Here is a 15,031-nt window from a genome sequence, read left to right on the forward strand (position 1 = left end):
ATGATAAAAGGTTCCGATCAGTATTAGGAGCTGGCTCCAACATCGCGTTGTGAGCTCACTTCATTGTCACTTCCACCAAGCACAGTATGAACAATTACTCACCATCTACTCGACGGGGAACACAGGGTAATGATATGATATGATAGCAGGTTCCGAACAGTGTTTGGAACAGCTCACTCCGCGTTGTGAGCTCACTTTATCGTCACTTCCACCAAGTCCAGTATGAATTTCTCACCATTTGCTCAACAGGGAACAGGGTGTTGATATATAACAGGTTCCTCCACCAGTACTTGGGGCAGGTCTCGTTGTCCATGGCGGGGGGCTCAAACACCGCATTGTTGGCGAACCATTTCATGGTCACCTCCACCACGCCCAGCATGAACAGGTAGGGTGCCGTCAATCTATAGCAAACATTTTTTTTTCAACAAAAAAAATAATAATATTGGTTACGAGTACGTAAGCGAATTAGTTGCTTGAATATGGTGGGTGGATTTGTGTGGACACTTTGAATGTGTATTATGAGGACTGCGTGAATCAATGTAGGAAGGATACATAACGTATAAAACAATAAGTAGGTATAGCCTTGTGATAAAACTTATCCAATACTAGCTGATTCGTCCCGGTTTCACTGCGGTAAAAATCTGAATCTGGTCTTTTTATTTTACTATGTTTTGAGGCTTGATTTTGCGGTTTGACTTCCTATATGGTCAAGAAAAGATTTATTTCTGGCTTCCGTGTTTCCTGCCACGTAAAACCTTTAAATACTTCAAGACAAGAGTGAAAAGGCAGACAAGCGCGCTCCAATAAACAAGTTACCTGTGAATATTTCGGAAGAGGATAGTATCGTTTTTATATGAAAGGCAGAAAATGTGTGGTAACGAGATGAGCTGACCTGGCGAAGCGGTATCCCATGAGGCCGAGGAACTGCAGCACGCCGGCGGTGAACTTGCGGTGGCCCTTCGTGAGGCGCTCCAGCTTGCCCTTCGCGCTCGTGCGGAAGTACAGGAATGTTACCAGCATACCACTGCAAGAGAAACATTTTTAAAAGGAAATTGACTTTTTTAATAGGAGTGGGTTTCAAAACCTGTGGCTTTCGTGAATTCCAAGATACTGGCTTTGTTTGGTAGTTAGAGGGGCACTAACTTAGGGCTTTCAGTCAGCCTCAAAAGCGGTGCTAGCCTAGTTGTTAAGACTTTAATTGACAAGAAGTTGATTATTCGGGGGTTGAGGCATTCCGGGCACACAAATCTAATTTTTTGGAGTTATGTTCCGTTTAAACAATGCTTTAACGGTGAAGGAAAGATCGCGAGGAAATCTGCAAGCCTTGAGTTCTTGAAAATGTTCTCAAAGGTGTGTGAAGTCTACCAAACTTGGCCAGTGTGGTGGACTGTGGCTAAAACATTTCTCATTTTGGGAAGAGACAGATCCACGCTTGTAGTGGAGTCGCAAGGAGTTGATAATGATGAATCAGTTTAAAATACGAAGCTTTGATATCAGTTTGTTTTATCTCACCCTAAACAGAAGAAAGTGTCAACGCTGTAGACAGCACTAAGGATCAACTGGAACCAGAAGCTCTTCTCCAGAATTGCTCTAAGGGCAGTATTGTCAGCATACTGAAACAAAAAAAAATCATGAAGGTCAAAGCAGATAATTTAATTTTTTGAAAATGTGCAAAATCTGTTTTCCTATATCGATAGCTTTTGAAGATCTGCGAGATGTTTGCCTGCATCAAGAACGACGCATCAGTCAAACCAGACGTGTGGGGGGAATGCATGCTCACCTTGAAAACCACAATACACGTGTGTCCGAATATGATCCAGACCATGGACAAGCACCTCAAGCCGTGCACCTCTGGCACAGTGTCCGACCCCACAGACTGGTCGAAGATCTGCAGGATGTTCGCCTTCATCGAGAACGAGAGCAGCAGCTCGGACCAGACGCCTGGAAAAAAGTAAAAGATATAACTAATTATCTTTAAACCAGTACTGTGTACTATAACTGAGTAGAAGTCACAAACTTCACGTTATTTTAACCTTTAATAAAGAGGATGAAGAAATAGCTAACCGGTCCTAGAATTGACAGTTCTTTCACTATTTTTTTTACTTACTTAATTTGAGTTCTCCGTCAGTAGAAGCGGTTTCAGCAGTCAGCCTCTCTTCTGAGTTGTTATTGTTCACGGTGTACATCGATTTGCCTGAAAATAAAATAAAGACAGCGCTCAAAATAAATATCTTAAACTTTAGAACAGGTGGTCCCAATATTTCAACGGATGAGAATTGACATTGAAATTGAATAATTTATTTGACGAAGTTGTACCAAAAAGTTGGTATACGAATAAATCTTAAGAGATAAATAAAAACAAGCGTGAAATGTTATGCGCCCATTTAATTTTTTTACCTTTCCAACTAAGCGCAAAACCTTTTGCTAAGTAGACCTGGACGATAAATATACGGGTAGGGTTGACGGGCAATATTTCAGTTGAAGCATTAACCGAAGTTGTGGGCTCTTCTCGGACTTGGACGCGTTTGGAACCCTCGTAGCTTTAGTTTTAAGTTAATACAATTTGACAATCGGAAAGTGTAAAATAGTACCCAATTAGAATAAATGACTTTGACTTTGACTTTGATCCATTGGTGCATCCATGCGATTTCCTTACCTTTGGAAACAGTAATGGCGTCAAGACTATTCAGGTCGAGCTTCAGATCGGAGGCGCCGTTTTCAGCGACGGTCATGTTGTCGACGCGGCGCCTGCGCGTGCGCACCTCGCGAGCGATCCGCATGTCGTAGATCGTCGCGGATATGAGCAGGAGGCCCACTATGCATGATATTGCTCTGAAAAGATAAAATGAATATTAATACATGTAGTATGTTAATTTAGTAAGTTAGTTTAGTATTGCGTTTGGCGAATTTCTAAAGTTTGGCAAATCAGCCGGCCGGCGACTTTGTGTAACAGCAAACAGTCTTCGTAGGTTGTAGGTGTAGGTATTAGATATTTATATCCAAGCAAAACAAAAAAATCCCGTGAGATTTTTAAAAAACCTAAGTAAGTATATTCACACTAACCATTGTCCATTCGGGTTAGCGCGAATATGAGGAATTATACCTTTTTTTGTCAGCCCTAGCACAAACTACGGTCTATTTGGGCTGCAAAATTTCAAACACCAGTCTCAGTTTTTATCTAGTGCTTTGGTCTACAACAATTGGTGTAAAATGTGATTTTTTAATTAAGTCTTTAATTAAATAAATAAAAAAATATAGTACGCGACAGTTTGAGATGACAATCGGGGTATGAAACGGGAGAACGCCCCGCAAACCCGCATGTCACCCGCGCTCACTCGCAGAGGGTTAGCGCGGGAGCTGTGCGGTTGTGCAGGGCATCCCCACCCCGGTTGCCATCTCAACCTGTCGGGCATTATGCGATTGCCGATGGCCACACAATTCCCGGCATCACGAATCATTTGCCGAATCCATAGTAGAGCTGAACCAAAACATAATTCGTACCGGTTATAAACCAAACACGCTTGCCATTCACTATAGTCTATAAGCGTAATAACGATTGACCTGGATAGTTAACGTTATGTAATAGGTGATGGCGCCTTGGCCTCGGGCCATACCGCTTGTTGTAAGAGCAAAAACTGGATTTTATGTCTCACAACTTTTTGTCGCGTTCTCTTATCTCATCCTCATGTTTGATTTGATCTCGTAGAGAAACTCCAAGCTCTCCATCGCCCCCGCTAATCCTTCTGTCCCGTCCCATCCAGTTAATGAGACTCGTTGAGAGCTCTGCACTCGAAATTGTACACAAGTAGGTATACCTAGGTCACACAATCCAGCTAGGTAGCTCCAATCGAAAAAGAGGTTAGCCACCGAATCCAACTCGGCAGGGCAGCGATATTACATAGCTTTACCTATATATATATTGTAGGTATATATGTAGGCAAGTACGTTTCATTGAAACGGCTCATAAGGTAGATCGCGATCGATTACGGAAAATGACAGCTAAGTGTGATGATCGCAATCACCCGACTCACTCTCTCGCTATTGGCTTAAATGCATTGTTGCAGTAAAAATACCATCAATTTAGCCAATCACAACAATTATTGAGATTAATGCAGCTTTTCCTTAATCGATCAGCCCTGTTGCGGGAGGGTGGCAGTTAAGGAATTCAACGTCGCTATCACATCTTAAATACCTACTGTTTTTTGGTGTGTCTGTCTACTTAGTGTGTTTTTATCCTTAGCCATCGATCTACAATCAACTGCGATTTATTATCGGCACACCTTTCGCTTGTTTTTATTTTGAAATTGTTTTGCACTCAGGTTTTGCAGCTGTGGGCGTTTCGATGGTATTTCTTTGTGAGTGTATTTTATAAAGTACCTATTTAAGGCTGGCCCGGATTACAATTCCATCATGATGTCAAATGATCATTTTTAGGGTTCCGTACCTCAAAAGGAAAATCGGAACCACTTTGTTGTCTGTCTGTCTGTTTGTCTGGCTGTCTGTCCGTCCATCTGTCCGTCCGTCGTGTCAAGAAAACATATGGGGTACTTCCCGTTGACCTGAATCATGGGCAGGTAGGTAGGCCTTAAAACACGAGTAAAGGAATAAATCCGAAAACTGTGAATTAATCATAATAGTTTTTCATTTATCGTCCAAAATGATGAAAAAAATACCCGAGTATGGAACCCTCAGTGTACGAGTCTGACTCGCACTTGGCTGGTTTTTTTAAATATTCTAGCGCTTACCTGCAATCAGAACTGCTTGCAAGTGATTGTAGATTGTAGACTAAGATCGAACTCCTGACCTCCCAAATAGGAGGCCAATGTCTTTTAACCACTAGGCCATCACCACTCTTATTGTCATAGTCTGCGAGGTGTTAATACTTATTAAAATCATTACTCACAAAAGTATATGGAACGTGGGATCACTGAGATAAGTGTATCCTCCGTGCTCCGGTGAGCGCACGGTCACCACCTTGTGTCGGAGTAAGGGAGCATGTACCGAGTTCACCAGCTGGGCCACTTGCTCGCGCGAGCACGTGCGTGGTAGACAGAGACCAAGGTGGAGAGTGCGGCGCTGAAACAATAGTTAGATAAAATAAATGTGAGGAATGGGATCATCGTAGAGCCACCCCTTATTATTCTGTGATCGTATAATTATGGTAGGCCGATTATTTTGGCGGTAATCTTTCCCAATGGTAACGCGAACGCAGTGAATGTTTAAAGGTGCATCCACACATGTAAGCTCGCATACATTATAACAGGTAGGACATTCTCGTTGAAAAAGGCTAAAGACGGCTTTTCGATTGCTGCCCAGCCCAGCTTATCTCTTCTGTCAGCCATCAAAGCTGTCGAAGTTGACACCGACAAGTCCTGCCGCCAATCGCCAAAGACCTGAGATGTGTACAAACAATCTACTCACAGTCCTGACGATGTCCGGCAGGTCGGAGGAGATGGTCATGCGCACGTTGTAGAAGGCTGTCTCGAACGGTGGTCCCAGACCGGACACGGACACGTCCTGTCGCCAATCGGTGAAGATCTGAGAGCCGCTACTACCTGCAAACAAGATCATTTGAAAGAAAGAAAACTAAGTACATTCATCTTGTCCACAAAAAAAATAAACAAGCTTAAAATCACAATTTCATCAATTGGTGCGTCCTTCAATTACTCCGCAACGTATAAAAATATAATACAATACAATCAAGTAAATGATTCAGCTTAAAATCAGTGATTAACAGAAGTTTTTAATAAAGTACTTAATAATTACTTCAAATGAGTTCTTGCACCCACATGGCACAAGATGAAAAGGCCCCAGCTCAGCACTCAATTTCAATGGTCTATCAGCTCCAACTTAGAAATTCTACATGCTACTAACTAAATTATCGATAAAAAGCCTTCCTTGATTTGCACTTATCGTAATTATTTATCGATAATTTTAGTTACCTTGACTTACACATAATTTTTGGTAGATTGAAATTAAATTATGCCAAAATTATATATGTAGCAAAGGTCTTTACAACGCACGCCGTGTCTGCGTTGAACTCTTTATTATGGCTCAAGTTGTAAGTTGTTCGATGGTATTCGGTCGAGAATTATATGTACAGCGACTTGAGCCACTGAGATGAAAATTGGTTTGGGTTGATAACTTAAATTAATATAATCAAGACAAATAAAATAGTTTTCGTGGACCTACCTATTCTATGAAAGATCTGTTTGTTTGTAATCGTAAAACTCTGAAACAACTGAACCAATTTTAACCATTCTTTTACCATTAGAAAGCTACTTTACTCAGTAGGAACGTAGGCTATAAATGACATGTACCGCGGACGAAATCGCGGGCAAAAGCTAGTCAGGTAGCGTTAGATAAAATAGGTGTAGTTCTCTACCAGGTCGATATGGCAATCGTGATGGGAATGGGAGCCCGGTTCAGGTTAGCGCGGGTGACGTGCGGATATGCGGAACTCGACCCCCCCCCCCCCCCATACCCCAATTGCCACGTCGATCTGTCGCGGACTATAGTTACCTATTTACTTCAAGTATAGTTTCTGCTCCAGTTACTTATAGTCTACTAGCGAGCAATATTGCGCCCGTACAATGATCTCAGCGATAGGTATTGTGGAACCTTCGCCCACTTGTTAGTTACAATTACCTAACATCATACACAAACGTGCGTAAAAGTTGCTTTTAAATTGTAAATATATACATATTATATCTCTGAGTTTACTAAAGTTTACGTTGAATACGTGATTTCATGAAACACCGTTAAAGTGTCGCTTTATTTTAATTTAAATAGAAATTAAACTCTACCAACACGTTTTTTGTCATTTTGAGCATATATATCATTAGTTTTGTGATAGGTACAATATTAATTTTTTGTATAGGTTACCTAGATATTAACTTTACTTAAATAAATCTTATATTATATTTAGTCTTTAACTTAATATACTCAATAGTAAAAATTTTATAAAGCACCCACTTACATTCAAAATACAGAGGCATAATTAAAATAATGTAACTTTGAACACCTCCATCTCAGAATGTGAACAGCTTAGTGCATGGTCCTATAAGTTTAGGTAGGTAGGTTAGTAGGTTCTTAAACATACTTAATATGTTTATAACTTAGCTACTTAACTTTGTCAAAGATTAGATTAGTTGCATTCTTGTACTTTTTGACTGAAACTTCCTACAGGCTATTTTCAAATTATTATTTAACATCTTTTTCGTGAAATGTTGCCCTTTGATTTTACAATATTTCTACCTCTACCACCACTGGTTTAGAATATTGTCCCTAGCAGGGAGGTCATTCCTACCTAACTACTTAATACCTGAGAATTAGTATGCATTTAAAAGTAAAATATTAAATTACAAAAAATTATATTTAGTTCCGTATTTGTAAATACATATCATAAAGCCGGTTTACAGTGTTTCGTAAAAAATAAACAACATAAGTAACGCTTGTAATACCTACTTGCCCACTTTGCCAAATCACGTATGTTTATATATCTATGTCTTAATCTTGTGAAACGATTACTGCGTTCCAGTTACCATTCTGCACATTATATAATATTATAACAGTTAAGAAATTAACGGTTGAACATTAATCACCTGTTTAAAAAGATTTTTTTTTGTTTTAAACTATTAAAGACGTCGTAATTTAATCAACCGTCAATAGCTTGCGAGCATATAGAAACATATAATTTCAATATGATAAGTTTTACAAAAGAATAAATAAATAAAATACTTCCTTTTTAACCCCCGACCCAAAAAGAGGGGTGTTATAAGTTTTGATTACGAAAGCATATCGAATGATGTGGTAATGTGGTAGAGCGCATTCCAATGTTTTTAACCCCCGACCCAAAAAGAGGGGTGTTATAAGTTTGATGTGTGTATCTGTGTGTCTGTGTATCTGTGTATCTGTCTGTGGCACCGTAGCGCCTAAACTAATGAACCGATTTTAATTTAGTTTTTTTTTGTTTGAAAGGTGGCTTGATCGAGAGTGTTCTTAGCTATAATCCAAGAAAATCGGTTCAGCCGTTTGAAAGTTATCAGCTCTTTTCTAGTTACTGTAACCTTCACTTGTCGGGGTGTTATAAATTTTTAAATTACACTTGTACAAACTAAGATTAGAGGGCAAGATGATGCTCGGGACTTCATCCGCGTGAATTTAGCTTCTTCATAATCTTGTGGGAACGCTTCGTGATCATCTCGGGGACATGCAAGCTATCTCTGTACCAAACTTCGACCAAAGAGGTTGAGGTTTTCCATTGAGGTTTCCCATATCCTCCTCTATATACCAGATCCATGGTACTCCATCACCATTGCATAAGTTTGCAAAATTCAAAATTGATATAAGTTTTTAAATTCTCTCCTTGTGACGTAAATTACAGGCGATTTAATAGATATAAAGCGCGAAAAATAGAAGGTAAGAACTATGAAGATTCGACCTTTATTATAGGCTCTAAAAAGGTTGTCCTTATAATCCAGTTATGGTTTAAAATCACCGATAACTAGCTAAGTATTTGCACTGTTTTAATAAGTATAGGTATCCTAGAAACTGGACAGCATTGAAGTTACGAACTTCCAACGGTCTCGGACATTGAATTCGAAGGTCCCATGTCTGCGGTGGCTTTATTACGTACATTAGTTTCGAATTATGATTTAATACCAACTTAGCGATTTAATTTCATACCCGTGAAGGTCTGTGTTTTGTTTTATTATAGGTATAAAGATTTTTTATTCAAATAAACTTTATAAACTTCTTTAAATAAATCTACCACAGGTTCGAAATGTAACTCTGCTAAACTAAAATAGTTACTAATGCATTACTTTGCGTTTTTAAGTAGGTACTTAATATTTTCATCACCATTATCTAAGATATAGTACCTACTCATCTATTTATTTATTGATTTATTTAAAAATCTTTATGCAGTTAGGTAGTGCATAGGTACGTACAGGAAAGTAATAAAAGATACGCAAAGGTACAGAAGAAATTATACAGAAGGGTGCAAACGCGACCTTATTGCTAAAGTAATCTCTTACAGACGATCTTTCGTTGGTTGTTTTTTAAAAATAAAAACGTAAAATTTAAATCAAGCGAAATATTATGGTGATAAACGATAGGTACACATACCTACCTATTATAACATATTATATTGTAGGCGACTTAATTCATAGAGTTATGTACGAAGTAGGTAGTAGCACAGCCTATTTCGTTAAACTGTGGTAGTAGTTACGCGCTACTTTGCCACTGGTCTTCTCAACTGAAATGCATAGTACCTAAGCCCTGTCTCTTCTCAAGGTCCATAGTTTAATCACCTACCTACGCGTTCGTAACTTACAATAAAAATTCATAATTATGTCATATCCTCTTATTATTTAATCTATTGACATCTTAGACAAAAAGTAAGATAAAAAACCATATAAATTAGAAGGCAAGTACAATACCTAAGCAACTACTTTTCTATAGTAAAATTAAATAAATAAAATAATACCTTCGCCATTTATCTTGGAAAGTAGCGGATAGACCACTCGGTCGAGTTTGAGCTGTGTGTTGACAGATCAGTCAACCAGTCAGTCAGTCAGTTCGCCTTTTCCTTTTTAACCCCCGACCCAAAAAGAGGGGTGTTATAAGTTTGACGTGTGTATCTGTGTATCTGTCTGTGGCATCGTAGCGCCTAAACGAATGAACCGATTTTAATTTAGTTTTTTTTTGTTTGAAAGGTGGCTTGATCGAGAGTGTTCTTAGCTATCATCCAAGAAAATCGGTTCAGCCGTTTGAAAGTTATCAGCTTTTTTCTTGTTACTGTAACCTTCACTTGTCGGGGGTGTTATAAATTTTTAATTTACACTTGTATATATTTAGATGTATAGAGGTATACATAGTAAAAATATTAGTTCTACGTACGGTTTTGATTCCGGGAGGGCGCATGGAGGTCGTTGAGGATAGAGCAGAGTTCCGCCGAGCCCGTCCAGTAGTTGTTGCCCCAGTAGAACATCGACGTGTAGCGTCCACTCGCGTCCTCCACTGCAACAAACAATACATACTGTTAATAAGGCCTCATTTACGCCAGAGGAACATAGTGTCCCATTGCAGCATGCCACAGAGCCGCATGGCACAATAATTTAAAATGTAGGAAGAATCATCAAGTACGCCATTTAAGTAGTTTAATGGCTACTTAAATGCCTTAATACTTGGCGTAATAGCCAAGTACTTTTATAAGTTACGCCAATGTACCTGCGCAGAAATCTTATTTTTGAATGGCGTGAAAATATCTCAGCCAATCATAGCGCGCGTCCGTCCACTAGGTTCGTTGCCTACGCGACCATCTATATTGCATAGATTTGGGAATTAAAATCTTTGTTCAATAAAAACAAGATGTTATCGATAAATTCATTAGGTAGAGTTGCAACTTGCAAGTCATCATTAACATTTTTAAATAAGTAAATAACTACATAATTTAATTCAAGGAGAGTATGTTTAAAAAGTCTTTAAGCAACTAGCAGCGGGCAGTGACCTCTTGCTTATTATAATTAGACTTATTGACAAAATTCCATTTAATCCACCGTAAACTTGAACTTTGCAATGACCTGGCAAAGGGTAAAGGTTAATGACCGAGAAGCCATAGTCTTCCTTCCGTAAACAAAGTAGGAAATGATACGGAGTCAGCTTTCTGATGGCTTGGAAATTGCTTCCTCTTGTAATGACTGCCATCATTTGCAACGCTGGTTCAGGAACGCCTTATAGGCCGAGAGACAGGTGGACCGAAATAATAATCCTTGAGTAGTTAAACTTCACGTATATAAATATCACTTGCTTTAATGGTGAAGGAAAATATCGTTTGGAAACTTGCATACCTGAGAGTCCTAGATAATCATTCATAGGTGTGTGAAGCCAGCAAATCCGCACTTGACCAGCGTGACTGATTATGAAGTGACCTGAATTGAACCTTACTTATTCTGAGAGAAAACCCGTGCCGTATTGAGCTGGCTATGGGTTGATAATGATAATGTACCTATATAATAGGTAGCACCGCGCCACGCCGCCCGCGCCGCGTCGCTTCCTAGACCCATTCAAAAAGAACGCCGGACGGTCCGAAGCTAGTTGGGCAAACTTTGAAAACAAAGTGTGTCAATGTGTTATTGATGTTCGTTTGAACTTAACGAGCATTTTCTAATTTAAACTTTTTAATTTTAGTAAGATTTTATAAATACATGCGGGAACGTATAGCCTACTTACGTAGTAAACTTTAACAGACAATTTTTATTTTTTTTAAATATAAAAGTAAAACACGGCAACATTAGATAGACACTTTGGTTTTCTATCCAATTTCTTCTTCGTCGCAATAAAGGTAAGAAAATACTCGATTGCATTATGGATTTGAAAAATTAATTCAATTTAAAAATAGTTTCGCGTGGTTTGGCGGCTGTCTCTTTGACTACATGGTAGACCACAATGACGGCTATAGTTATATTATGCTTGTGAGTAATGTTCACAACAGTGTGTCAATTATTTATCGGCTTAGGTCAACGCAGTTTAACGCAGATACATAAATGGTTGCTTTAACGGTGAAGGAAAACATCGTGAGGAAACTTGCATGCCTGAGGGTTCTCCATAATGTTCTCAAAGATCTGTGAAGTTTTTCTAAAAATATTATGTAGTTTTAAATTACAGGGGCTCAAAGATTTGTATGTAAATTTTTAAGACCGCGTAACTTTGAAACCGAATATTTTAACAGAAATCTGGAAAACCACAGATATAGATATTAGTTTCTAGAATATGTCTGCAAAATTTCATGGAGTTTGGTTGCTTAATATTCAAATGAAATTGGAACTACGTTTGTATGAAGCGAGTGACGGAGAGACCCCTCTTAAGGAGATAAAGGTAATGTTTATAAAAAACCGCATAAGTAATAATTAGTGGATTAATTTCGAAAGCTTGCCGTAAATAGATATCCAAGGTAAGGTCGCGAGGTTTTTGACATAAGCAACATAAGGTCCTCGCGGCCTGAGTGTCACGTTCAAGAGGACCAAACTTGTTTACTCGAAGTGTCCAACGGCTCATTTCTTTTAATGAATGAGTAGGTACTAATGTACCTATATACCTACGTTCTTATGGTTTGCAACCTTATATGCAAAATATTTGCCAATAAATATGACATGGGGTTATTTAACGGGATGAGCAACAGATTCCTGAAAAGCTGGCAACGCATTGACGCCTGGTGGTTCCTCTGGTGCTGCAAATGTTCATGGGCGGCGGTAATTGCTTCACATCAGGTGGATCGCCTGCTCGTTTGTTCCTAAATTAAAAATCCGGCCAAGTGCGAGCCGGCTTGCGCACCTAGGGTTCCGTACTCGGGTATTTCTTTTCGACATTTTGCATGATAAATCAAAAACTATTATACATAAAAATAAATAAAAATCTTTTTTAGAATGTATAAGTAAATCCCTTTCATATATGATACCCCACTTGGTATAGTTATCTTATTTTGAAAATTAAAACACATTTTTTTTTTTAATAATGTAACCACAACATCATTGTTTTCGGATTTATTCCTTTACTTGTACTATAAGACCTACCTACCTGCCAAATTTCATGATTCTAGGTCAACGGGAAGTACCCTATAGGTTTTCTTAACAGATACGACGGACGGACAAACAGACGGACAGACAGACACACAGTTAGTCAGCAAAGTCATCCTATAAGGGTTCCGTTTTTCCTTTTAAGTTACGGAACCCTAAAAAAGACTAGGTACTTAAATGTAGGAAAGTCGTAAGAACCCGAAGCCGTTGTAGGTACAAACAGATGCATTCCTATAACGCTCTGCATCTCCCTGAATGGGGCCTCGAGTTGCGTGCCCAAGATAAGAACCCTGGAATCCTTCGAATTGGAGGCTGTCGTCTTAAACATAAGGCTATAATATCGCCTTTTTCTAAAGTACAATCATTAATTACTATTAATTTATTATGTGTTTGGCCATTTCCTGCTAATTGAGCAGGGCGGGGCGACCTCCAGTGATGACCTTCAAGGCTTCATGTCTAATATTTCCAATTTAATTGTTCCGACTGGTTGACAAGAACAAGTTCATAGAATCTACAAAATTTTTGTCACTTCACTAAACCGTATTAATACTAATATTATAAATACGAAGTAGGTCTGTCTGTCTGTCTGTCTTTGGCACAGCGACAGCTCGTATCTCGAGATGGACATGGGCTACTTTCATCCTGAAATGCCATGAGATTTTTAAAGACCCATCCGTTTATCAGATTTTGACCACATACCTACATAGATAGTTTATTAGTTTGCATTCCGGAGATGAACTTAAGCTACCTTTTATCCCGGAAAATGAAGAATTCCCTAAACCTTAAGCCACGTGATCATGGATGAAGTCGCGGACATCATCTAGTCTAGTAGGTATTAATCTTTTTATGATATTTTATTATTGACTTTGAAACGACGCGGATTGTGTGAGAATTCTATACCAAGTTTATTTTGCAATATTCCTGTACGTGTGTTAGGTACATTTTATTGTTACCAGGTAAGTATTTTAACAATTTTATTAGCCTTTGCCAAATAAGAGCTAAGTTCTTGAAATGAAGTAGGTACGTTAATTATAGGTTTATCCTGGTTTATCCTACCTAAACCATACAAGATAAAAAATAATAATTTATACTTAAGTACAAATCTTTTTCTTGACGAGTTTTGAAAAATTAATGCTTTTAAAAAAATGATTGCAATTACCTAAGGAATCTAAAAATATAACACAGATCAATAAAAGCTTATCAATATATTTTAATAGAACTAAACTAACTCTACTACTAAGATTATACAGACCTACTACTATCACCTAAAAACATGATTGACTTCCTCGTAAAGTTTATTTCAAACTACGGAATATAATATTTATGTATAAATATCGCTCACCCTACTTTTAAATGTCACTGTTCACACTGTTAGATGTATAATATTACATCTAAGTGTGAGGCAAATAGGGTGAGCGATATTTCTATATTATATTATATTTCCGTAATTTGAAGGCAACTTAAGTCTTGTGGTTAGCATGTTCGATTGCAGGTGCCGAACTCCTCGGTTCGATTCCCAAGTCGGGGCAAAAAATGTTTTTTCTGTCAAGAAATTTTCAATATCAGCCCGGAGTTAGGAAGTTTGTGATGTACCTTCCCGTGCCTCGGAAAGCACTAAAGCCATCGGTCTTGCGCCTGATCTCTCTCCGGTTTTGTCGGATTGCCGTCCTATCATCGGACTGTGAGAACAGGGATCTCCCGCCCGGATGGCAAAATCTCTATAGTCTATGGAGATTGGCCTTTAAGACCGAAACTCGGTTGGGAGGCCATTGTTATTAGAATAAGATTGAGTATGTATAATTTCAAGGAATATTGGTCAGTTCTCAACACAATATTATACTTTATTAACTTATTACTTAATCTCTGTAGAAATATTATGATAACTGATTAAATATAAAAATATTCTAACCAATATGTGCCTACAAATCATATGTAAATAGGTTTTTATTTTAAACGTATTTAAGTCAAACAACAGTGGGTACGTGCGGTCAAGGTGAGTTTTCGAAATTATTTAAAGGAACAAATATTATGAATAATTTTATGTCGAAAATGTTTTTTGTCTGATAATTCTTTGTTGTGTCTACAAGTAAACCTCACCATCCGTCAGGGCATACTACTTAGGTACTTGGAGAACCTAAGTCCTTTTAGATCGGAGTGTGTTCTGGATCGGTGTGGATACAATGACGGTTTAGACTTGAATAAAAATAATTGTAGCGTTTGTAACAAACATAACGCCCAAAAGGCAAAATGCAAAAAAAAATGAATTGAAACCTAAAACTTTTCAGAACAATTCAGAAATTAAAAACTCCCAAATTAACCCTTCCGGGAATCGAACCCCGAAGCCTCCCACTAATAAGACCACAACGTTCCCAATTGCGAAAAAGCTCACAAAATGATGCTGCAAAAAAAATATCTAGTTCTGTTGTCTGTAATAAAAAAATATCTTAAGCACC

The 15,031-nt window shown here is 38.3% G+C and overlaps 1 protein-coding gene across 2 annotated transcripts in view; it reads right to left on the reverse strand.

Moving 5' to 3' along the window:
• LOC123864869 (O-acyltransferase like protein-like) overlaps positions 1-15,031 on the reverse strand; it is a 41,804-nt gene that overhangs the window by 4,947 nt on the left and 21,826 nt on the right. For both annotated transcript variants that reach the window (XR_006795856.1, XM_045905586.1), the window contains exons 2-10: positions 9,904-10,023; positions 5,422-5,555; positions 4,904-5,076; positions 2,657-2,832; positions 2,108-2,194; positions 1,781-1,941; positions 1,513-1,613; positions 893-1,024; positions 236-401 (exon numbers count right to left, since the gene is read on the reverse strand). Coding sequence is in view for 1 of the 2 variants with exons in the window: in XM_045905586.1 (XP_045761542.1) it covers positions 236-401; positions 893-1,024; positions 1,513-1,613; positions 1,781-1,941; positions 2,108-2,194; positions 2,657-2,832; positions 4,904-5,076; positions 5,422-5,555; positions 9,904-10,023 (1,250 nt within the window). In the remaining variant the exon portion in view is untranslated. The remainder of the gene's footprint in view (positions 1-235; positions 402-892; positions 1,025-1,512; positions 1,614-1,780; positions 1,942-2,107; positions 2,195-2,656; positions 2,833-4,903; positions 5,077-5,421; positions 5,556-9,903; positions 10,024-15,031) is intronic.

This window comes from Maniola jurtina, chromosome 4, assembly GCF_905333055.1.
Source record: "Maniola jurtina chromosome 4, ilManJurt1.1, whole genome shotgun sequence".
NCBI classification, from domain to species: Eukaryota; Metazoa; Arthropoda; class Insecta; order Lepidoptera; family Nymphalidae; genus Maniola; species Maniola jurtina.